The sequence below is a fragment of the Taurulus bubalis genome (genome assembly GCF_910589615.1).
Source record: "Taurulus bubalis genome assembly, chromosome: 10".
NCBI classification, from domain to species: Eukaryota; Metazoa; Chordata; class Actinopteri; order Perciformes; family Cottidae; genus Taurulus; species Taurulus bubalis.
Genome location: NC_136598.1, coordinates 12,169,521 through 12,194,472, shown reverse-complemented (window position 1 = coordinate 12,194,472; position 24,952 = coordinate 12,169,521). Strand labels below are relative to the sequence as shown.

Genomic DNA, 24,952 nt, shown 5'->3' with positions numbered 1-24,952 from the left:
ACACTCCGACACACACACACACACATACACACACACACATACACACACACACACACGCACACATGTGCACACTCGCACTCGAGTCCGGAGCCGGCAGACATAGTAGCGCTCATTCATCCTCTGGCAGTAGACGCCCCCCCCTCCTCCCTCCCCCCACCACTGGCCTTCAATCCCCCCCTTGCTTTTTTCGTCCCGGCACCCTCCACCTCCTCCTCATCTTCATCACCCCCCTCTTCAGACCACGTCCATTTTGGGCTTTGGGAAGGTAGGAAAACAGTCTGACGGATGAAGAGACAGGATGGATACATCCATAACACAACTCGCCGTGCGCCAAAACCGTGTTAGCCCGTGTCCGCTGGTGATCTGTCTCCACAGGCCTGCCTTGTTTTTCTCTGGGTTTTCAGTGGAAAGGACACACAGCTGCACTACACACAACAGGGCTGAAGATGAGATTGGGGTTTTGGGGCATCGTCTCTCTGGATCTTGGGAGCAAGACACTTCCGGCTCCAGCAGCAGTTCAGCTCCCTGACGAGGTTGAGAGAATGAAATGAGAAAAAAAAGAGAAATTTAAATTGCACACCAACGTACTGCACACAGCATACTGCTTTACCCAAATAAAGTACACCAAGCAGCGTCCGGCCCCATACCACGGCACCCCACCAGCAACTCCGTCACGTCTCCAAAGACGATCACAGCTAATTTCTAAATGAACCCGACCACATATTGGGAATCTAAACGGCCTGGTGGCAATCAAGGGGTCCGAAAGCGTCCATCCTCGTATCCTTGATGAGGAGAAACCGTATCCTGTTTCGTACGAAATCGATCGGAAAACACATTTGTCTATAGGGGGTCCATTTAGGTCCATAAACAGACTTTTGCGGCTTTCAGGGTTTCTCAAGTGTCAATCAAGAGGTCTCGGACCACCTGAGTGCCACCGTATTTCGCAGACTGATTGTGGGGCAGTTGAGTGTGTGCAGTGAGCATACAACAATATTCTTGCTAATAATATAATATATTTCTTGTGTACACAAAACCCCTATGTAGTGTTCCGGCACTGCTTACTAGATTTCACATCATACTCAGTACGAATAGCAGTTTAGTTTTTTTTTCTTACACAGGCATTGAAACATTACACAGATTAGCAGTGAGACAGGTACTTTGTGGTCTTCAGATGGAGTTCAGGATCTTTGCTAAACCAACAGTTGTATCAGTAACTTAACGCGATGGCTTCGAGGCTCGTGGAGTCAGGTCCGGGTGTGTCGTAAACCCTTATGAACCGTGTGCTCCTAAGTTTGGTTAATACACTGTGTTCCCAGGAGCCGGTTCAGGTAGCACCTGGGCCCTTCAACAGAGACAACAGCGAAGTGGATAATTCTTCTCCCGTCTCTCGTGTGTGGGTGTTAACTTTAAACCCCCTCTGATCACCGCGGCAGCACAATGAGGTGGCTGGAGGGCCACTAATGCGCCCCAGCTGGGTGCCTCTGTGGATGTGTGTGTGTTTCTGTTAATTGGTCGTGGTGGGTTGGGGGGGTGTTCTCTGATTGGAGGCTTTGGTAAAACAAATGCGCCCCAGTAACATGTCGGTGAAAAGTGAGAGGGGCCTTCAGAATACTCTGTGACGTGACAAAGTATATTAATCTGTATCACTTTACGGGTCAGCTGATCATTTGCTAGGAAGAGCCCCAGAAATAACTTAACTACAAGGGAAGTACTGTCAAAGCAGTGATCAGATAACTTCCAATTGATCAATCAGTGCTATCAGTCCGTGCAGACAGTATCAGCTGAATGTGCAAACATTTGAAAATGGTCTATTGGACAAAAATGTTCTTGGGTTTTAATGGAACAGGTCCTTGAATCTCAAACTGCTGGTGAACTAAACTAAATCCTCCAAAAAATAAGAATCCTTTGTCACAGTTTCCCTATAATTTGTACCAAATCACATAGATATTTCCACGAAACTGTGAAGAGATTTTCAACCATAAATTGAAGCTCACCTATTTCTCTCATTACGCGAGAAAAAAGAAAATAACTTTTCTTCCATGCTGAATAGTTCATTTTCATTTAGAAAACCATGTGCATTCTGTACAGAGGTGACATTTATTCAAAGATTTATACTCAATGAGATTTAGATCGATTTATAAACATATTTTACTTAATTATTTTAACAAGAAACACAAATTGCTTCCTTCCCACCCAAGTTCCCACCCACCATCTGATCCAACCACAGACAGGTGTCTGTTTGTCTTGGCTCGCTCTCAGCTTAATGTTGACAAACCGGTAAATTTCCTCATGATATCCAACTGCATGGACAAAAAGTCATGAAGCTGTGAATCGTCACACCCCTACAGGTGAAAGTATCAGCTGCCAATCAAGCAGTTGTCTGCACGCGCTCAGACAAGGAGAGCAGCTTTCTACTCGAATCACCCGCACACCTGTGCCCCTCCTGTCGACAGGTGCAGAGGCCCTGCACACCTGAGTAGATGCACTTTACAAGTATTCCGCAAACTGGATTAGCAAATTGATTTTAATGTCATTTTCTACGTCTCAAGGTACTGATTCTTTACAACTTTTTGTGGTTGAAGCACATTGAGGCGGGAAAGAATCCCCCACTTTCTGTACCCACATTTTCCTTCACAGCACTACGACCTGCGGCCACAGCTGTTATATTGTCCCCACTTACGTGTGTGTGTGTGTGTGTGTGTGTGTGTGTGTGTGTGTGTGTGTGTCCAGCTGAACACACACACAGCTAATGAACTCTAAGTGCCTGGCTGCAGTTGTCACGGTGGTGCGACCGTCTCAGTGCCCTCAGTCAAAGGCTTGACTTGAGTTCATTCTGGTCGGAAGCAGTGACCGGGAGCCAACAGCTTCAAAGAAGAAAATATAGAAATTGTAAAGAGCTACTTTTTTTTTTATCTTGTTTTATTTTAGATGATCATAAAGCATTGCATAACACATTGATGGAGCAGGCTTCTCATTTGCTCACTTTTGCTGGTTGAAATAAGAATGTTGATGGCTGCAGATTATGTATCTGCTGCAGCTACTAGACCTTTACTAAATCCCGGCCATCAAATGCAAAAAATCCCGTATCTCCATATGCGCTGGTCAAAACCCTTGGAACTGCATGTGAGCGTGACTTTGTAACTCACACGTGAGTATCTGGCACCAACTAAGTAATCAGTTATAAAAAAAAAGAGTTTCCGACAAACAAGGTTTCCGCCCGACGGCGATGACATGCTGTTAAGCATCCATAGCAGGAAACCAGTAATGGGTGGGGTCCCTTTAACATGCACACCTGTGATGACTCATAAGTGCAGGGCATAATGAGTGTGTGTGTGTCCGTGTACACTGTCATGCACCTGTATACTGTATATGTAAGTAAATGTGTTTTACAGAATTGAATGTGTGTCCATGTGTTTTACCGGTTTTGTGGGGACATACATCTGAATACACTGACATTGTGGGGACACACTGTAGACTCTTCCTCTATGGGGACAGAATGCCCCATGACTTAAATGATGTTGTATATATAGCTGAAAACTTGTATTCTTCTCCCTCCCGTCTGTTGAAGGCAAACTGCGTTGCCAGCCCCAGGGCCATTAGTTCCATTGCTACTCGACTGTATGATACACAAGTAAAAAGTCACTCAAAGCAAATATGTTTTTCAGCTGGTAGAATATTAAACAATCAGAGATTTTATGTGCTGTAAACAAAGATTAATCCTCTGATTTGCGGCAAATATTTGCAGCAAATAATCAGTGTCATGATGATATTTGCCAAGTCATGGCCGTCCTTCTCGCCACTCTGCCACTTCCTCGCAGATCAAGTCAAGCCAAGTTTTATTGATATTTGGTCTAGTTGAGCAGCTAAACCTCTGTCTCTTTGAATGCTGTGTGTCAATTTTGGGAAATGTTGCCCCAGAGCATCATCAGAGGAGCCCATGAGCTGCTTATGGACCCCAAATCTATTTGAATTAACTGCATTTGTATACTATGTAGCTAAATGAAAAACAAATTGAATCAATGTATTATATGTAATGTCAACCCAATTATTATTTTTTTTTTATTATTTATTCGCAAATCTGCACGGTCTCACAATGTGAATTGGCCTATTATCACGTGGTATTGATTACTTTATCTCTCTTCGTATCTCCCTTTACTTGAACCATTGAATTCAGCCAAATAAATGCTGTTGAACTTGTTCCAAATCTCAGACTTGCCCTCCTGATGCTCGTTTCTCCTTCTCTTCATCTATCTATCTATCTGGAATCTGTTTTTACAAACCAAGGCAAACGGGCAAACTCCTAAGTGTCCCAGGAAAAACTGGCAGGACAAAGTTTTTTTACACAACTTGGATGAAACCAACAAACATTAAAAAGAAAACTGAACAAATTTAAGTGACATCTGAGTCGAGGGAGAAATCCGACTGGTTTCAAGCAGAATTCTCCGCCGGTCGGCACCGAACCTCCACTGTAAAGTCCGGTTTGGACGTCGGAGCGGAGCCAGACTCAACAGAGAGGTCTGACACATCGCTCCATCACATCCTGCCATTTGGCAAAGGATGGACAACACGTCTTCATCCATCTCCGAGATGGAGACAAACACAGCCTACGACATGCTCGGTGGGTCTTTATGCCTCTTATGTGTGCGTGTGTGTGTGCGTGTGTGTGGGTGTGTGTGTGTGGGTGTGTGTGTGTGTGTGTCTCAATGTCTGTGATTTACAAGGCAGTGGACAGTACTGGCTGTCATGTCAATTCAAGTAGTGTTGTCCTAAAGTCTAGCCAGCAGCTCTCTCTCTCTCTCTCTCTCTCTCACACACACACACACACACACACACACACACACACACTCACACTCACTTTCACTGTGTGTTTGACCCGACACATGCTCTCCAGATGTTGGCGAACATTCCTGAAGGTCTCATCACACTTGTGGACATTGTATGTCTCCTCGCACCGTCCTGGCACTGTCACAACTCAGCTCTTGGTTTGTTCAAATTGAAAGCGGCTATGAAGAGGTGGGGGGGGGGGGGGCGTCCACCGCAAGGCGGGCCAGTAACTCTTCTTTTCTTTGTATGAAAGCATGACATTTGTGGCTTGCTGTAACATCTGGGGGTTAATCGAACGCTCCCACACTGTCTCCCCAACAGAGGCCCCCATGCCGTTGTTCAGGCAAAGACCGCTCAGGTGTGAATGCACCCAAGATGCATCGAGGACGCACTGAGATCCGATCGCTCGGACCACATTGGACTGGGCCTAGTGTGGCCGTATTGTTTTAGCACTGTGTACGCGGATGTGTGTCCACATTGGAGGACCGCCTACTCCACTGACGTGTGTGTGCTCAGTTGTTGCGCTGATGATCCACTTTTTTCTCAGAGTGAGACTAATCCCAGTTAAGGCGGTTTACGGGGTGTGTTGATTGATTCACGTCGACAACTTGCAGTGTTTCCCCTACCATTATGTCACAGGGGCGTCCCCCTGAAGGCACCCTCCGCCCCCCTGTATTTTCTCTATATCGCTAGATCACAACAGAAGTCAATAAAGGTTCCCTTTCCTATAGAACAAGTGTACACCTTGTTCTTTTAATAAACTAACTAAACAGACGTATGTTATTGATCGTATATACACAGCAGCTTGTCATTTCTGTCTCTAAATGGTCGCGCAATAACACTACTCCTCTCCTCTCTGTATCGCGCACGGCAGAGTTCCGCCCCGATGCGCACACACAGAGGCTTGTGCGCGCGCACACAGGTAAGCACTGAGCACACTCCAACCAGCGGACAGAGAGCGTCGGAAAATATGTTGCCTGAAAAGCAGACAGCTATATCTGCGTTTTTGAAACGCTGCCAGGGTGAAGATGGCAACAGTCGCTCTCCTGTGAGGAACGACAGGAGTAGCTCTCCTGAACCCGGCGCAGCTCTCCTGCTCCAAGTGAAATGAGCCAAAGTGCTCGTGTCTTGTACCCAACAATGAGCCTGCTGGCTTCACATATTACAAAAGTACAAAGTACACAGACAAAAAACTACGTTTTTAATAAATACATGGAGAAATGCCTGTACTTTCGGGTAAATGTTTACGTTACGCCGGTAACAGGTTACGCTTGCGCATGCGCGACTCGCCGATTCTTGCCATTTTGCCAAAAGCCAATCTCAATGAGATCTCCGTGAGGTTGGCTTTTCTGCTGTTCCGTCTCTCAAAACAGAAAAACGAGAACCATTGCTTTAAGTGTTTGTGTCGGTGTCGTAGCTGTGAGCTAGCTAGCAAAAAGCGCACCGTCTTTTCACCCTGGCTCCTCAACAAGTCAATCAAACACATTTCTGTCCTGCCTCCCAATGACGTGATTACAGAGCACCTTGGGTTGAAGTGCCCTGCTCGTGGCCGCCTCAGCAGTGTAATTGCAGAGTGCCCTTGTAACGGATGTAACGGGCAGTCTGCCAGTACTAATGGGCTTCCAGCATTATTAGCTTTGCCCGCGAGAGGACTTATCATTTAGATGGGCCGTGTGACATCAGAGGTCTGGGAAGTGAATCAAGGATCAAAGTTTATTCGAGTGATACGAACGAGCCATGCAGGGGTTTTGGGTTTTCTCATGCATCCATCTCAGCGCCCGACATTATAAGATCCAACCCGAGGCTCCCTGCAAGACACACGAGTAAGAGGGAGCCGCACAAAGTCCTGAGGATACTGTTCTTCACGCCCCCCTCCACTGCATATCCAAACATCCTGAAACAAGAGAAGAGAAATGGAGTCCGTCCCGAAACAAAACCGGTATATTAACCTTGGATTCTTATTACCTGAGGCTAACCCTGTGAGCAGACGCTGCACCGAAACAATGTGATACGCAACTTTTATTTTGAAATCTGCAGCGCGAGTCCGCGACAAAGTGGAGCTGACAAACCCGGCAGGTGCCCTGTGTGTAATCATAACAGAGACAATGTTACTCGCGCAAATTAAGATAAGATAAGGGGAAGACTTTATTGACACTTGAAGGGGAACTGGGTCAGTGCAAACAGATGCAGGATGCAGCGAACACAAATCTGAAATGATGACGAAAAATAAAACAGGAAGTCATTTTCTTTTTTTGAATTTTGCAAACGTAGGGATCATACAGTTTACTCAGTTATTTGAGCTGGATCAGGAACTTCTGGATCAAGTTAGGTAGCGAGACAGGGATTAGGACCAGCCATCTTTTTGAAAAACCTGCTCGTCGGACTTTTAGTCTGCTGTTTACCTGTCTTTTTTTTCCTGTCATGATTGTCCCTGAGTCGCTGGACCTGTTTTGATCGATACTGTCTCTCCACCCCCCTACCCAACCCCCATCAGGTTAAATGCAATCAGCCGCCTCCTCTGTGTTCGTCTCTCAGGCCAGCAATTTTTATCTCGGGCCTCTTTGCAACACCCACGGCCGACAGAGCAAAGTCCAACAGCTTATCTGTGCCTCTGCTGGCCAGTGGCGCTCAGTCTGTCTGTCTGTCTGTCTGTCTGTCTGATATACTAACTGACTGTCTCTCTGCCTTCTTTACAAGCTGCTGCTGTACTTGTCTCCCGGCCTTTTAGATCTATACACAGCTTTTAGTCCATGTGACTTTCTGTCACATAATAAGAGATGCCAGTATTTTACTGTTATTTTACAGTGCAGGTACTGTAATTTATTTTAACAGTATCTTTTTGGATATTGGATAACACTATGTAATAGTAGAAGAACTGTTTTTTAGGGTAATTTTACAGTATGTCAGCATGTTTCTGTTTATTTACAAAGGGTAATAAAGTCTGCTACTTTTGCATTTAATTCCCTGCACCAAAAAAAGTTAAAAACACAAGAATTCACATTCAATACAATCTAGGTTATTACATGTCCTAAATCCTTTTTTACAGATGACTTTGTCAGATAAAAATTATTTCTAATATTTCTATTCTAAAACAGAAGAGTTACTGCATGTTTAGAAGAGAAGTAATTACTTACACACCCATTTTGCATATGTAAATGTATACTGCATGAACTACATGGCAGTAATAAGTAGAGAGCGAAGAGAAGGAGAAAGACAGAGAAAACAGTGAGACAGGAACCTCACTTCTGCATCGTCTTAGACTTTGAAAGTCATCCCGTTCCCTTTGGTTTTCAGTTCTACAGTCAGCTCTATAAGTAAACACAAGCTAGGGAACTACAGTGACATCTTCACACTGTAATTGCCGTTTAACTTTACTGGCGTTTGCTGGCTATGCTGTTAGCTCGCTAACGTTACCACAGCTAATTCAACTCAAGCTAGCTCACGTTACCAAGTTTGCTTCATCAATTTGAGCAAACGGGTGAAATGAAACAGACCAAATAAAACACTAACTAGAGATGTTAACAGTTTTATAGTCATGAGGAGAAAACAATACATGGCCGTGCTCAGAAGGGTGACTACCGAAGGTCTGCTCTCCAAAGCCACGTTCAGGAACAGCCAGTCATGTCTTGTCAGTCAAAAATTATTAGTGAGCTCTGAGCAGTTTGATTAATAAATATGAGCCATCATCATAGAAGAAACATTAGCCTACAATCAACAGGGCGATCTACATGGTTAGTGACTCACTGAACTTATATAGAGATGCGTATTTCCATTTGAGCTAAATGTGACTCATTACATCCAAATACCCAAATAACTCAGTGTTATATACACTATATATACTTCCTATGTGAATAACAGACTTTCTTTCAAAATGCAAATTTGCTGTTTGATCAGACTCTATATTCTCTATATGTTGGACAGAAGAGAAACATACTTTCGATCTTCTGCATGTTTGCACATTGCACAAAATTGACAATAAAACTGGCTTTGACTTTTGACTTTGACTGCTTTCTCTATAACTAACTGACCTGTCAAAAAGGGAGTGTATCGCCTGAACTGTATGTGCTCCCTTCTCTCCCTCCCTCTCTCTCTCTCTCTCTCTCTCTCTCTCTCTCTCTCTCTCTCTCTCTCCCTTTATTCCCTCCCTTTCCTCAGGCAATAACAAGTGTAAACAGTTCATCCACCTAACAGGATCCAGGATGCACAGCGTCGTTTGCATGGCACATCTTGAAAACACGCACCACCCTCTTTCTCTCCTTTCTTTCTTTCTTTCTTTCTTTCTTTCTTTCTTTCTTTCTTTCTTTCAGTGCGTGCTTGCAGAAGCTTTTCAATCAAACACCTGAAATTAAATTAAACACTGCTGCACAGTGAAACACACAAATGTCACTTTGTTAAAGAGCCTTACTTTTTTTTTTGGTCCACTTCAGTGCACGATCAGTTTCTGGAAATATCTGTTTGCTTGAAGACAGTTGGAGTGTGTTTGGTGCCTTTTAAAGTATCGGAGGGCCGCTTGAATATGATTACATGTGGGTTAGATGTAAACAATCGCAGCAGCAGAAAAATACTAATTTCTTTGCTTGAAGCTCTTTCATTTGAGCACAGACGCTCTTTGTGGAAGCTCCACCTTGGCTTCTGCTGTCACCAGGCCCTGAGGGCTGCTGTCATCAAGTGTTCAACAGGGAGAGCTGAGCAACTGTTGCACCTCAGGAGACAGATATCCATCTTACTGAGAACTATGCCAGCGTCTCTCTCGCACGGAGGCCGCGGCGAATCGCTTCAAACGCTTCTGTCAGACCTCTGCCGCTAATTATGCAAAACGCGACACAAACTGTCAAGTCTTCCCGTAGATAAGATACGATCTTATCTATGACTCACACTAAAACTGTTTTATGTGTCTCACTTTTCTCTATCGTCTAAATCACTGAAAAAATGTGTGTGTTGTTTTGGCTAATTACAAAACTAGACATGGCGTGTTCTTTATAGTAAGTAAAAATCAACGTACAGGCATTTTTCTTTTTTCAATCGTGAGGATTATGTTTATGATTCCGCCGAGTGAAACGTTGAAGAGGTTTTCTGGCCAGTGCCAGTACTGCGGCCCAGTGTCGACAGGAATCACATGCAATGACGCATAAGCTTGATTAACTTTCCCTAGCCGTTGATTAAGTCATTTTTGTGCCGATACGCCACCAGACCTGAATCAAAGCGTTGTCGCCCCGTCATGTGGAAAAGACTCCGCGCAGTTTCTCCTGACGCTGCTGGACTCTCTGGTTTTCTACTGCATCAAATCCAGCAGTATGTGTTTCATCAAAAAATAGACAAAGTGTTCTCCGTGTTTTACGATTTCACGAAGGGTGCAACTTGCAAGTTTCATCAGGATATCATATTTTAGTAGGGAAGATTTTATAAACAGTCTTCACCATTGGTGAAAATATTCACAAACATTGCAATCTTGGTGGTCACCCAAATGCAACTAAAACCACGTGACTATGCAACGCTCGGAGCGAGTGATGTAGTAACGAATATTGGGAAAGACTACTTATGGTGAGACAAACAAACACAGGGATTTCAACCGCAAGATTGTGTTTCCCAAAGCGTTGTTGTGAAGTGACGTGTTTTCCCCCAAACCGAACAAAACATTTTTTTTTTTTTTTAAACCTAACAATCGTTATTTTGCCGAAACTGAACTATACGTACTTATTTTAGGCCCAACCATGATGTTTTCCCCCGAAACCATACCAAGTCGTTTTGTTGCATGATGTCGTCCCGACTGGGATTGGATGAACCATCTGTCAATCAAACCCTTCCTGAAACCATTCGGGAGAAGAGTGAAAAGCATCTCTTCCGCTGAGAAAAGACTTCATTGGCATTCCTTGTTCTTCTGAAGCTGTTGCAGCTCTAACCTCTTAGGAGCCACCATTGTTGAAGCTGCCATGCAAGCTAACCTTTGTCCCACAACTTGGGCCCAAATTTCCATTTTCCACAAGCCTTTTTACACCTTATGGGTAACTTCAGACCAACATACCATACTTCCCATACTAGCAAAGACTGTTCAACCTGCTACGACATGTTGAGTTTAGGATTTAAGACTTTACATTTAAGAAAAACGTAGGTGATTCTTGCACAAACCAGTCACACCGTTTGAGTGCATAACACGCAAACCACAGAACCATCTTTAGCTGAGGCTATTGTGGCCATTTGTGACATGCAGACTATTATCAGCAGCCGCTATCTATTTTCTAAGAGTCTCGCGTTTGGAAATTGGGTCAGCTGAGGGTTACAGATTACAACCAAGAGGTTACAAATGTAAGGGTCGCACTTAAGTTTCTCTTTTTTTCTTTCTGCCTTTTGTTGCCAGAAATTGTTCCACTCTTAACTGCTGCATTGTTGCTCCCTCAAAACCTCAAGCCGCAGCATGTTATCTGTGGATAGACTCTAATCAGCTTTTTCTTCATGAGAAGTCCGGACTGAATCAGCGCGGTCATCTGATTACTGCAAGGGGACATATCTGAGTGACATTACAGAGTCGGCCAGGTTAGTCACACCTGGGGCGGCCCAGTGTGTGTGTGTGTGTGTGTGTGTGTGTGTGTGTTGTAGCTGTGGAGACCGTATCAGGCGGGCGCTCGCCTATCTTATCAAGCCAACTGCTCTAAAGGGACTATTGTGTATGCAAGGTGACGAACTCCCTTTAGATTCCCTCTCAGACTATAGATGAGTGGCCTTTTCTTTAAGGAATATATGGTGTGTGTGTGTGTGTGTGTGTGTGTGTGTGTGTGTGTGTGTGTGTGTGTGTGTGTGTGTGTGTGTGTGTGTGTGTGTGTGTGCGTGTTGCTGCAGTCTATATTCTTTAAGCCTCTGGGATCGCGGTTGCTGGTCTTGGGAAGAATGGGCTGCGGCGAATACGTGACGACTCTGACAAACAGCGGAGGCCGGGGTTGAGCAAGCCAGTGGAGAACAGACATGCAGACAGACAGGCAGGCAGACAGGCAGACTGGTAGACCGGTAGACGCGAGTCATGGCGACAGGGCGGGAGGCCAGGGCCGGGCAGCTGCAGGAACCAAGATCAATAAAGTAGCTAGTTATTTTCCGGCAGATGTAACCGTAAGCATGTCACAGCACATGCATCAATCCAAACTTATTCTCCTGATGTTATTTAGCAGGTTTCCAAAATATAGCTCCTATCGTGCGTACAGGAAGTGATGAGCTCCATGTTTACAGTTTGGGACGATCAGAAAAGGATCTGATTGGTCTGATCAGGCACGATAAAAATAAAAGGTTCCGCTTCTGCCCCGTTTTTGTTCTGTTGAAGTCGATGTGCTGAAGTTCAGAGGCAGGTCAGTCGTTTTCAGAAAGGGTCCGGGTCTCGCTGTGTGTGTGTGTGTGTGTGTGTGTGTGTGTGTGTGTGTGTGTGTGTGTGTGTGTGTGTGTGTGAAGCCCCCGGGGCCAATGGTCCCTGCATGTGCAGAACTCTGCTTTGAGGCTCTCAGTGTGATCCGTCCGTGTTTAGTCTACCAGTCCGACATGTCACACACCACAGTCATTTGGTCAGGAGCTGTTTCAACAAGGCGCTGCTATTCCTGCAGCAGCGCCGCGCTAGCGAGCGAAGAGGAGGGAGTTGCGATTGATTGATTGACGAGTCATCGAGGTCCCTGTCAGCACGACGCCACGTGATCCAGGAAGCACATTCTTTTTAAGTCTTTTAGAAAAATAATTTCTGGGGAAATGACGAAACCTTGCACTCAGCGAGATTTGGAAAATATATTTTTTATTTGAACACAGAAAATGACAAAACCTTGCATTCAGTGAGATTTTTTATTTGAATATTTTTTAAGAGTTACTTTATTACTTGGAAACAAATTAAGCTTAAAAATACACAGTTTTGTGTATTTAGAAAGTATCGTCGAAGCAGCTTTCAGCGTCGTCCTCGCCGACAACAAACACTTCCTGCGTCATCGCCGACGTGAAAAGAAAAAACAAACCCATGTTTCTCCCCACATTTTTTGCCTTTTTAATAAGAAACTGAAACATGAATCATTTAAATCACATTTACAACCAACAGAGAAAAACAACAACAACAAAAAACAACAACAATATATTATATCAGCACACTTTCAAAGTTTGAAAAGCAACGCAGCTTAAATAATAAGACAATTCTTTTTTGAAACTTAAAATATGCTCCACAAGAAGGACACCGTGTGACCTGAACCTTCTGTGTCCCTCTCTGGACAATCCTTCAATAGATCGTCGATGCATTGATCTCCCATCAGATCAGTAGTCATTTGAAGAAAAAGGCACTTTTTTGGGATCAGTCATTTGACACCCGCTGACATCGTTACACTGATCCCATTGAGCCGACGCATTGACATTGTGAGGGGGAGCTCCTAAGTATTGTTGTAACACACGCAAACGCACACACTATCAGCCCACTTGGCCGCCGGGAGCTCCATAGTGCAAAGTACTGTATGTAAATCCTTCCATAGTGCATCTCTCCTCCCCCTCCTGTTTTTAGTAACTGACTGAGCCCCCCCCCCCCATCTCTGATTCACAATGAGACAGTCTGTCGAGAAAGCATCTGGTTGTAATGCTCCTGTAACAAAAACATAAACACAACATGTATTTTTTTTTCTTTCTTTGTTTTTTTTAAATAGTTTTTACCACAGTTGCTTTCCCCCTAGTTTCCTCTGAGCTCCAGCAAAGACAAAATGGCTTATTTTTTCTTTCTTTCTTCATATCAACCAACAATAACAAATACAGACTTCATCCGCTACATGTACGTCGACGAATGCCTGATCTGATGGAAATGATGGACGTGGTGTGAAATGTCGTAACACAAAAAAATGAAATATAATAAAGGTCTCCCACTGCAGTAACACCTGCCTGAAGCAGTAACCTCTCGAAACTCTCCGTCTTCCGATTAGAAGAAAAAAACCTCTCACATTTGGGTTGTAACTGGTCAACAGAGCGCTATACAAGATATATTAAAATGTATTCCCTTCATAAATAAATGCAAATGTTATTTATTTTTTTTCTCCCCGTATTACCTCTATTTACATTTTGTACAAAGCCAATTTCCCCAGGACAGAATCGTGCATACAGACACGGCAGTCGGACATTTTCATCGAGACTTTTTGAGTCCTCCGTGTGACCAACCAGTCATTATGTTCTTCAGAGTTGGTAAAACAGAAAACACACAAAAAAACTGTCCTTTGGTCCCCTCAAACACGGCAGCCATTTTAGATGTGAGTCTCTTCCAAGGCCTCTGGACGTGAGCCAGAGAGAGAGAGAAAGAGGAAGATAAAAAGACCTGGGGTGTCCATTTTAGAAAAGGCAATAGAGGAAAAGAAGTCTCCATCTTGGCTCGCCTCAAGAGACAGGTGTGTGTGTGGGGAGGTGGGGGGTCCACATTAGGAAGCATTGAGCACCGAGCGGCTGTACAGAGTTTGGTAGTAAGCGCCTGAGTCCATGGTGGCCGGCCCCGGGCTGTCGTAGATCTGCTTGGCCCCCACGGGGGAGCCGTTGGCGTAGCTGTTGTAGGCCATCACCTGGTCCTGGTAGGACTTGAGGTCCATCTTCTGCTCGTTGGACATGAGGTTGGTGATGGAGAAGGGGTGGTTGAAGTTGTAGTGGGGGTCCAGGGACTTGAGGGCGTCGCTCTGTAGGTCCATGTGCTGCTGCATGGCGCTGGGCAGGAGGTGGGCGCCACCCACTAGAGACTGGGAATGGAGCAGCGGGCTGGAGGAGGTGGCAGCCGACAGGGACAGGGAGGACGAGGCGGAGGAGGACGGCGGCAGGGAGATGGGCGGACTGTGGAGGTGTGAGGAGGACAGCGGCGGGCAATCCAGCGGACCCAGGGAGTTCCGGGTATGCGGCTGGTCGTCGGAGGAGCCCGGGTGGGAGTTGTCAGAGTGGGCGGAGTCGGCTCCTTCCGATCCCCCCGCGGGGCTGTGGTCCCCCACCAGGTGATCCCCGCCGTGGCCCCCTTTCCCCGAGCCCCCCTCCTGGCTCTTGCTCGCCTTCTTCGCAAGCTTCTCCTCGATCTTGAAGCGCTTCTGGCGCCTCAGGTAGCAGCCGTTCTCGAACATGTTCCCGGACTGCGGGTGCAGGGTCCAGTAGGAGCCCTTGCCCGGCTTGTCCGGCGAGCGTGCCACCTTCACGAAGCAGTCGTTGAAGGAGAGCGAGTGGCGGATGGAGTTCTGCCAGCGCTGCTGGTTCTCGCGGTAGTAGGGGAACAGCTCCATGATCCACTGGTAGATCTCGTTCAGGGTGAGCATCTTGCTGCCACTCTGCTGGATCGCCATGGTGATGAGGGAGATGTAGGAGTACGGAGGCTTGGCGTGGGTCAGGGAGCGCCGGTAGGGCTTAGGGGGCATCTCTTTGGGCACGGCGCGACTCAGGGGCGAGGCGGAGGAGTATCCCAGCTGGCTCATGGACTGGCCCATGTTCTGGTAGTGAGTCAGGGAGCCCAGGGTGCCCATGGAGCCGGGAGCGGAGGGGCCCAGCTGGGTCAGAGGGCCTGAGCCGAGGGACGAGGCCACCGGGGAGAGGGACATGTGGCCGGGCCCGGAGCCCATGGAGGCCAGCGGGGAGCTGCTGAGGCTGGAGGTCGGGTACGCCATGTTCATGCCCGCAGGGGAGGCGGTGGCCGGGTTCAAGTTGATGTAGCTGTTGATGGAACCCATGGTGCCCATGGAGCCCAGACCAGAGTTCATGGTGCTGGGAGAGGAATACATCTGGAGGAAAAAAGGAACGACATCTGGTTATTCACGCAGAAAAAACGCAGTTGGCTTTCTTGTGGTATCATTTTTAACGTTTAGAAAAGAAATATAATAAACTCTTCTCTCGGATCAAATTGGTATTGATGTAGAAGAGTGGCTGCAGTGAACGTCTGAACGGGAAAGTGGAGCGGCTCGACTCCTTATCAATGCACAATGAGGCTCTCAGTGCGCGGAGAGAGGACATGGATTTCACACGGCGATGTTAACCTGAAAAATGCGTAAAAAGCGCGTCATGGAGTCTCTCGCGCAGACCAGACGGCCTCCGCTGCTTCCGCGGAACCAAAAACACAAGTCATTTAAATCGTCACTATTTAAGTTCAAATTTTGTTTTTATTGTATTCATTTCTGTTCTACGTTTTTTGTTGAAGAGGAATAATTCCGTGTTATTTTATTATTATTCTTCTTGGTGAAATGTCAAATTCCCTTTCCCGAGAGGTAAAAGGATTTGATAAAGATTCTCCGGAGGCCATGAAGGCATCGCGGCCCGCTTACTGATCGCTGGTTAAATATTATCAGACTCTATAATTTCATCAGGTCGAGGTGACAACTGGAGCCGCTGATGGAATTAACTCTAATTTAATTAGTGAGGGGGGAGAAAGAGAAAACGAAAAGGTCTCGTTACATTTACACCTGAATCGTCGCAACACTTCAGCGGCAGCGCGGACACAAAGGAGGAAAGTCTATTGATGAGCAAAAACCTTTTTAAAATGTCAAGTGAGCAACTATGAACCGGAATATTAATAATATGTATATTATGTATTAATAAATACATTCTATATATGTATAATTGCTGATGTGTTTTTTTTTAAACATACATTTTGTATCATGTTTGAATAATGTTACTATTGGGATTTTGTCCAGGAGAACCATCTATGTGTTGGTATTATTTAAGGTATATTTATATTTGATATATTTTACTCTAAAAATGCAAAGTGCACTCAATCGTACTTTATTATACTCAACGTTATTCTAAGTATTATGGTACTACTACAATATTCCCATAAGAGTTTAAGAAGTGAATGTAAAATCTTTATCATATTATACACTTATTTTACGAGTTATCATCAAATCAGGATAACAGCTGGCTTTTTTGGGGGGGACGGAGTCCTGCAGAAATCATTTTGTCTTCTCTATTTCACTGCCAAGAAAACCCGTTTGACTTATACTGCTCCGAACAACACGAGTAAATAAAAAAACAGTGGTTTATTATTATTAATATTATTATTGCTGCTATTTGTATTTGGTGAGCGTGTCTTTACCTCGCTGGGCTCACTGTAGAAAGTATTCCACTCTGGTAGATCATGTGCTTCCATCTTCACGGAGCTCAACATCCCCGAGACAAGTCTTTGGAGGAGAAAGACTTATCTATGATCGGATTGTTGGGAAAAGATCAAAAATAAATAAACAATCCTTTGCAAAGTTGTTCGTGGTTGTTGAAACCCCCCCCAAAAAAACTTCAAAAGCAGAAAGTTGTCTCCCTTTTGCCAAAAAAAGAGGGAGGATATTTGTAGAGTAAAAAAAAAGGGAATGAAACAACAAACAAGATGTGACGCTCTGCTCCTGGGAATAGTAAAGTCAATATTTCTTATTTGTCAGTCGTCCATTGTTTCATAGCCTTATTCTTGTTATGGCTCAGCAAATGTTGGCCCGTTTTCTCTCTCTCTCTCTCTCTCTCTCTCTCTCTCTCTCTCTCTCTCTCTCTCTCTCTCTCTCTCTCTCTCTCTCTCTCTCTCTCTCTGTGTCCTCCAGGCCCTCAGGAGCAGCGTGTGGCAGGCGGAGGTGCAGCGCGCAAATACAGGAGAGGAACCTGGACGTCCTCCTCTTATAAGGTGCAGGCGGGTCCCGCCCCGCTACTGACATCTGAATACCAGGAAGGGCCCCGGCAAAAAGGCCGATGTGGCCCCCTGGCGTGCTGTATATTGGCCGGCGGCTACAACGGGGGCCACCCGGACGAACGACGGGCCAGTAATCCTTCAGTGGCTGAGTGGATTTATATGTATGTTTTATTATTTACGTGGAGCAGTGGCGTAAAGGTCTAATATGCTCCAGAGTGAAATATCAAACCGGGTTTGAATAATAGTTCAACAAAATGCAATCATGTCGCCTCCTCTGAACTGCACACACATTCAAACGTATTTGTTTTCATGAATAACTTCACTTTTATTTTATTTTGCACAAATAAAACACAACAACAAGATCAATATGTCGAAATATCTTGAGTTGGGACTCCGTTTTGTGACGTGTGTGTGTGTGTGTGTGTGTGTGTGTGTGTGTGTGTGTGTGTGTGTGTGTTTGGAGCTATATGAACTTAGTTCTCGATTGACTTATCTGGTCAAATAAAGGTTAAATTAATTAAATTAATGAAATATATTTCAGATTTTTGGTAGTCAAATATTTTCTTGATCGTGAAAAATCACGACAGAATTTGACTAAATATTTGAATATCAAAGAAGAATATCAGACCATCAGAGATCCTAATCAGGAGACCCCCATCACCTCCACCGCACACACACACACACACACACACACACACACACACACACACACGCACACACGCACACACACGCACGCACGCACGCACGCACGCACACATCAAATCTATCAAAACGTGAAGGTATACAGGCATGTGCGTAAACGTGGCTTCTCGGCTAAACATTGAACGTTTTATTTTGTTTTATTTTGTACGTTATCCTCCAAAAGAGGCATTCGAGACCCGCCGCCGCGGAGCCATACAATAAATAATGTAATCCCGGTGTCAATGCAGGGCCGGACTCCTGTGTTCGGGGGGAATACACATCGGCCTCGCTGCAGACGGAGGCCCGTGAATGTCAATGCCTCTGCCTAATGGCCGGTCAATGGACATGTAATTGATGCGCAGGCGGGAGGTCGACGGGATTAGAACTGTGAGAAAAGACCCCGACAGAATACGGAATAACAGGAAGGCGCATGAGAGCGCGCGGATGCAGCAGAAACGAGGCCCAACATGTTACATCTGCTAAACTCTGCGTGGCCTTCACGGTCCCTTGCGCGGATGATTGTGACCCTTTAACTTATCCAGCAGGGTGAAGGGTTGGTTCGCGTTTCCGCTCCCTGTGATCGCCTCCTGTAAACACACGTCAGTCAGCCCATCACCTGTGAAGACTCGCCGATGATCGCCTGTTTGCAAAGCTGTCAGATCGATTAACACGCGGAGCGAGCGTCACACCTCATCGTCTGTAATGATGTAATTAAGCCCCACACAGGTGAGCAGGGTTCACACACATTTTTAACCAATGGATTTCCATGATTTTAAACCAAATTTCCATGACCAAACATTTTGTGAAATCTCGGTGTATGCATGAAAAAGTGAGAGAATGTAGTATTTAAACTATAATGAGAATTCCAAAGCATACAGTATAACTTAAATGACACAAATGAATGAGAGACAATAGTTTGATTTAAAGAATAAACATGTATAGATAGAGTATGCTTATATTGTTTAGCATCTTTCTTTTAAAAGCATATTCATTATTTCAAACTCAGCGTAAATGAACATCAATAATGTATGAATATAACACATTTCCATGACTTTTCCAAAACGTTTGGGATTTTATTTTTTTCAAAGACTTTTCCAGGCCTGGAAATAACAATTTTAACATTCCATGACTTTTCCAGGTTGTCCATGACCGTAAGATCCCTGGGTAAGCCTCTCATCTGCACCGTGATATCTGCAGCAGTTGTAGATGAAGAAGACAAAATGAACACAGACTACAACTGGGACCTCCAGTTTAAGATCATAATAATGATAATAAAAAAGGGAAAAATATTTCATGAGAAAAACCACGACAATCGGATGTCACTTTAACATTATTATTACTTTATATTTGGGATATTACTATCGTGCTTATGTTAGCTACACTGTTGTTGCCTTCAGGTGGCATTGTGAAATCTGAGACCTTCATTTTCCAGCTCAGCATCACATTCATGTAGCAGCTCAATTCTAACGGTTTGGGTGTATTTTCTGCGCCATCTGCGCGTGTTTCCTCTGAGTGTAGAGAGTTATTTATCTTTAAACCCGGTTTATTTATTTCAACCCGGCCTCTGAGCGTCTGTGGTTGGGTTTAATGCTCCTTCAAGGCCCCCCAACACATTTGGCCATCCCATCTCCTCTCTCTGCGGGCCGCTTCTCATCCCAATGGGCGCTCCATCGCCCATTAACACCTCTATAATTGGTTTAACAATAGCCGACACTAATGGAGGAAACGGCACATCGGCCTACCAGCAGCACGGCGGTGGGGGTGGAATAATCAAACCTTCTTCTTCTTCTTCTTCTTCTTCTTCTTCTTCGGCCTCTCAGGCAGACTGAGGTCAAAAGCCCAACAGCTCCACCTCGTGGCCGCTAGAGGAGAGCTCCTGTGTCAGGTTTGTTCAAACTGAGAGCAATACTATGAAGCACACTCAATTAAATGCAACATTAGTAGAATTAGCCAAGAGGCAATTTTCCAAGAGGCAGATGTTAAAAAAACTTATTTAGCTGATGCCTTTATCCAAAGCAACTTACAATAAGTGTAAAAGTACAATTTCTTCGATAAAGTTAAACTACAAAGTGCTATCAGTAAGTGCCATTTAAGTGCTACTACGGCGTTACCTTCCTTATTCAAGGTGTAGTCGAAAAAGATGTGTTTTTAGTTTGCGATGGAAAATGTAGAGACTTTCTGCTGTCCTGATGTCAATGGGGAGCTCATTCCACCATTGAGGAGCCAGGACAGCAAACAGTCGTGACTTTGTTGAGTGTTTAGCTCGCAGTGCACAACAGTCAAACACAGCTAAAGAACAATAAAAGACATGCAGGTAGTGATGGTCGATCGGCAAAGTGAAGACAGACAGAGGTTTTAGTGTTTAAACATAACGATTCTGTAGAACTTTTTTATTCCACAATCCAATGTTAAATAAACATGAAACCATTTAAGCTGCAGACGGCAGGAACATAAATATGCCCAGGATACAATGATAAATATGACAGTTTGATGTGATCATGTGTGCAACAGTCAGGTCTCTGCACGCATCGTGAGATGATGGTCTGTGTGGGAGAGATATAACAATGACCTTAAACTAGGAGGGAGGAGGAGGAGGAGCATCTTCCTCCCCACCCCAACTACAGTTCTTATCAAACGACCACTGTGTTCATCAGGTTGTTGTATTTAATGTTCGTTTGTTTTTCTCTTCCTGGATATCTTGGTGTTTCTAAGTCGTGGAGCGCTGTGATCTCTGTTTCACAAGATTGAAACAGCTGCTTTTACAGGAGAAAAGGGTACTAGAACTAGAACTAATTTAGAGCTCAACAGTGTGCCGTGTCAAATAAACTAAATAAAATTAAATATAATTGATATTGACTCGGTGCCAAAATATGTAATTTCCTGTGATTTAACTGAAATGTGCTAAATCAATCTGTGCTTTGTTCCTGTGGGACCAGCTGCTGTCCATGAAGCCAACCACTGTGCTGTTATCAGGTAATAATACGAAATGACATAATCAAGCCTACGTCTGTTTGAAGACTCTGCTGGATGAGGAATATCAAGATGTTACCCTGGATTCATGAAGTAATATTCACGTTTTTAAGTTCTGCTCCCAAAGGCATTTCAAATGATTTAACCTCAGTGGTTAAACTCAAGAAGAAGTAGGGAACTAAATAAACAAACAAGAAAACAAGTGCACGCTTACATTTATTCCCGGTTTCTGTTTTGGACATGACACTGCAATAAAACCCGACAGATCTAAAAAGGTGACTAAGGGAGATGAAAAGAAGAAGCGAACGTTAAGAGACAAGGAGCCGACTTTACGAAGGCCCTGGATGAAAGCAGAAGCCGTCTGCTGGGCGACTGAGGGGGAACGCTTTCAGGTGAATCATTGACTGGACAATAATAAATAAAAGAAAAAGAAAGCCATTGCGCTCCTGATTCCCCTGAGGTTCCCAGACACACAGGCGTTAAACACTTTAAAAGGCACTTAACGAGGGACATCAGTGCATATTAAACTGAAACTTCACGTCTTCAAAGACATTTCTCTACAACAGACCTGATCTGTGGGAAATTCTCTCAATGTAGAAAGCCTATTAAAGTATTGGTGCATACGATAAGACTTTTATGAGATATATATATATATATATATATATATATATATATATATATATATAATATGGGCCTGTAAACTGTAACGGACAAAGCCGGTTAAAACCAGATTACATATCGAATATACGGTATATTTTCTTTTTAACCCATAAAAAATGTACATCCAGAAACATCAAACTGGGCAGAAAGTTACCTTTGGTTTGTCTGCTTCTGTACCGACGCTGCGAGGGCAGGGCGATACGCTCTTGTTGTACATATCACGATATAGCAGGTTTACTGGTAGTTCAATAAATACATAAACTGTGAAATAAGCATATGGTTTTGGATTTGAAATACTTGACAAACGAAAAGCATGGTCTTTTCTTATTTAATGGAAAACTTTAGTGCAAAATAATCAAGATTTTTTTTTGGCAATTTGAGTCAGTTTGTGCTCGTCATCATCAATGAAGACGAGGTGATACGGCGTCTCACGATATCTCATCACGACAGGGTTCCACTCACAGAAGATAAAGTATCAGGTTGAATTGTCGCCCAGCCCTACATGCTGCACATAAAGAGAGAATCCACCCCAAACAAATTACTCTATTTGTTGTAATGCTGGTTTGTTCAATTTAGGAACATTGGGTCCCTGCAAAGTCTTTCATCAGAAGCACAGTATGTATGCTCGTCCACATGAGTTCCACTGACATGACAGGAACGATGGATATGAATATGAATGGAAGCAAATTCAACAGACTGTCAGGTTGTTTGTTTGAATCAATTCAATTAATAATTTCGCCATCGGCAATGCTGAGGATTTAACAACGTAAAGAATATGCTTTTAAATAGAGTTTCCGCTCCACAAAAGTGTCTTGTCTCTACTTTTGTGAGGAAATAATTCATAAACAACATTCTGCTCATGGGTGGATTCTCCCTTCAAAAAAACTAAAAGGTTTAGGAAATGATACACAATCACGCATTCCAAACCGTTGCATATAATATGACTAAGAATTGCACATACTATTAGATACAGTATATAACATTTGACGTTCTAGTATAAAATATAGTCCTATCAATAGATATCTTTTCATGTGCATTTGGGGTATAAAGCGTAGGCTGGGCTGGACCTCGTATGAAAGCTACATTTAAATACAGAAAACACAATCTGGCCAATGCTTAGAAGGTTGTTTCTACACACTAAGAGTCAAAGTCAGCTTTATTTAAAGCCGACTTAAAAAACAAATGCAGGGACACAGAGAAACGTCATTACTGGCATTCTTTCCGTATCTCATATCGGCTTGCATGTTTAGTTTTAAAGATTTGATTTTGTTTCATTTGAACATAAAAAAAAAATTAAAAAATCTGATTGTGCACCGTAAAACAGATTCAGTCATGAAACAATACAAAATACATTTGCATTTTAAATTGAAAGTACACTTTGTCGCAACGACGGTCAGTTCTTATCATACATTGCATTTGTAGAAGCTTAAATATTTCATTTAGACCGAGGAATGGCGCAGCAAGTTCCAACTTGGGACTCAGAACAGCCTGCATTTTGTCCAAAACAGTCTGATGTCTTATGTCTGCCGCTCGTCAACAAAAGAGATACGGAACAACCGGGGGCCTCCGGTTTTAGTATTTCAACATTTGTGTTGGATTTGTCAAAACGAGCTTTTGTGCTTTTACAATATTGAGGGTACTACTACAATAGAAACTGAACCGTGGCTACTTTCTTTAAGTTCGAGAGGATTCATTTGGAACAATAAAGATAACTAAATGAGGTCTGCTAACGAGCAGCTATGCTAGTTACCTTTAACGATCTATGAACACACTCGTGGACCTTTAGAGAAAAAGTTTCAGGAGTCCTGTTGGTTCTGGTTGTTTCTTAAGGTGCATGTTCAAGTTGGGGTGTAAATATGTATTTGATGTGATATATATACAGAAAAGTGAGATTGTCAACGTGTTGCTTGAGCGTGTGTACCTCCAGCTGCTCACAGCAGCTAGCCTGCAGTGCTAATGTGGGCAGGATCCTACAGGACACTACCGACTCGACAGAAAGTAGCCACTGTTCAGCTGTTGACTGGCCCTGAATATCTGACTCACAGGACATCAGGACATCATAAAAAGGCAATTTTAGGTCTGATGAATGTTGATCAAATTTGGCGGTGTGAGCAGTTGGACTCGAGACCTTTGCAACGGAGGTTTTCTGCGCTGTGGGTCGCCGTGTTTCTTCTCTTCTGGGTCTCGCAGAGCTCCATATCGGCAGTCTCCCACTGATATGCGTTGCGACTCTGAAAAAAAAAAAAGCAAACACAAAAAGACGCGGGGTAACCATCCCACCCTATCAGAGCTGTGTGGTCTAATACAGTTACAACACTTTTGCAAAACTCGGACTGCGTCGGGTGATGTTCACCCGAGCGATTGTGGTTACGTTATTTTCTTTGTGTTGCTTTTGTCTGGGTTGCGTGGGTCTTTGTGTAGCTTCATGCTGCTCACAGACGTTATTGAAGGTGGGCGTGTCTCTCTGCTCCAATCCCAGGCATGTGTTCAGGTGATTTTTCCCCAACGTTAGTGATAGAGGGTGAAAAAATTCCGGATGGGTTTTAACATTGAAGGGAGACTTTTCCTTCACAGGACAAGGCTCACATGTCCCAGGAACGACCGGACCAAAAAACAAGTACATAGCTTTTTTTTTTTTACGATTCCCTAATTTTTCACCTGATTTTTAGCCTTTTTTCAGGGTCCCCCCATGATACCTGTTTATCACGTTATGAGAAGTTCTATAGGGTAAAATAAAAGAAGAGTACTTCAATTTGCCTTGTATTGTGATATTTTAATATACTTTGATGAGAAGTATATTTTTTCAGGTACATTTATACCCGATGTTGGCGATAGTGTGACTATTTTTAACGTTAGTGTTCTAGGGTTAAGGAGAGTTAAGACTGATGAGCCTTTGTGAATCCCTCTCATCTCTCTGAATCTCATCCATCTACCTAATATTAAAAAAAATTCTGTTGTTTTAAAAGCCTGGATGATGAATACAAATTATGGTAAATTTGAGGAATCTATAATTCAGGACATTTGTATCAATAAAATAATAATGTAAATGCCTGTTCAATTGTAATTAAAATAATGTATTCACAAACATCCACATTCAGAACCTGAAGCCGTTGTCAGAGATGACGGACAAAAATACAGCAAACGCAGATGGCGCAAACTATGCTGCTCTCTTGTGAAATGGTGTCACATTGCAAAATAACCTGCCTGGTA

At 43.9% G+C, this 24,952-nt stretch overlaps 1 protein-coding gene across 1 annotated transcript; it reads right to left on the bottom strand.

The window, feature by feature from the left end:
* Positions 1 to 14,225: 14,225 nt before the first annotated feature.
* On the bottom strand, positions 14,226 to 16,927 carry foxa3 (forkhead box A3; the record flags this gene model as incomplete). Its single annotated transcript, XM_079225235.1, has 2 exons — positions 14,226 to 15,551; positions 16,856 to 16,927. 2 exons carry the CDS (start codon positions 16,925 to 16,927, stop codon positions 14,226 to 14,228), a joined length of 1,398 nt encoding a protein of 465 aa, XP_079081361.1.
* Between the last annotated feature and the right edge of the window lie 8,025 nt (positions 16,928 to 24,952).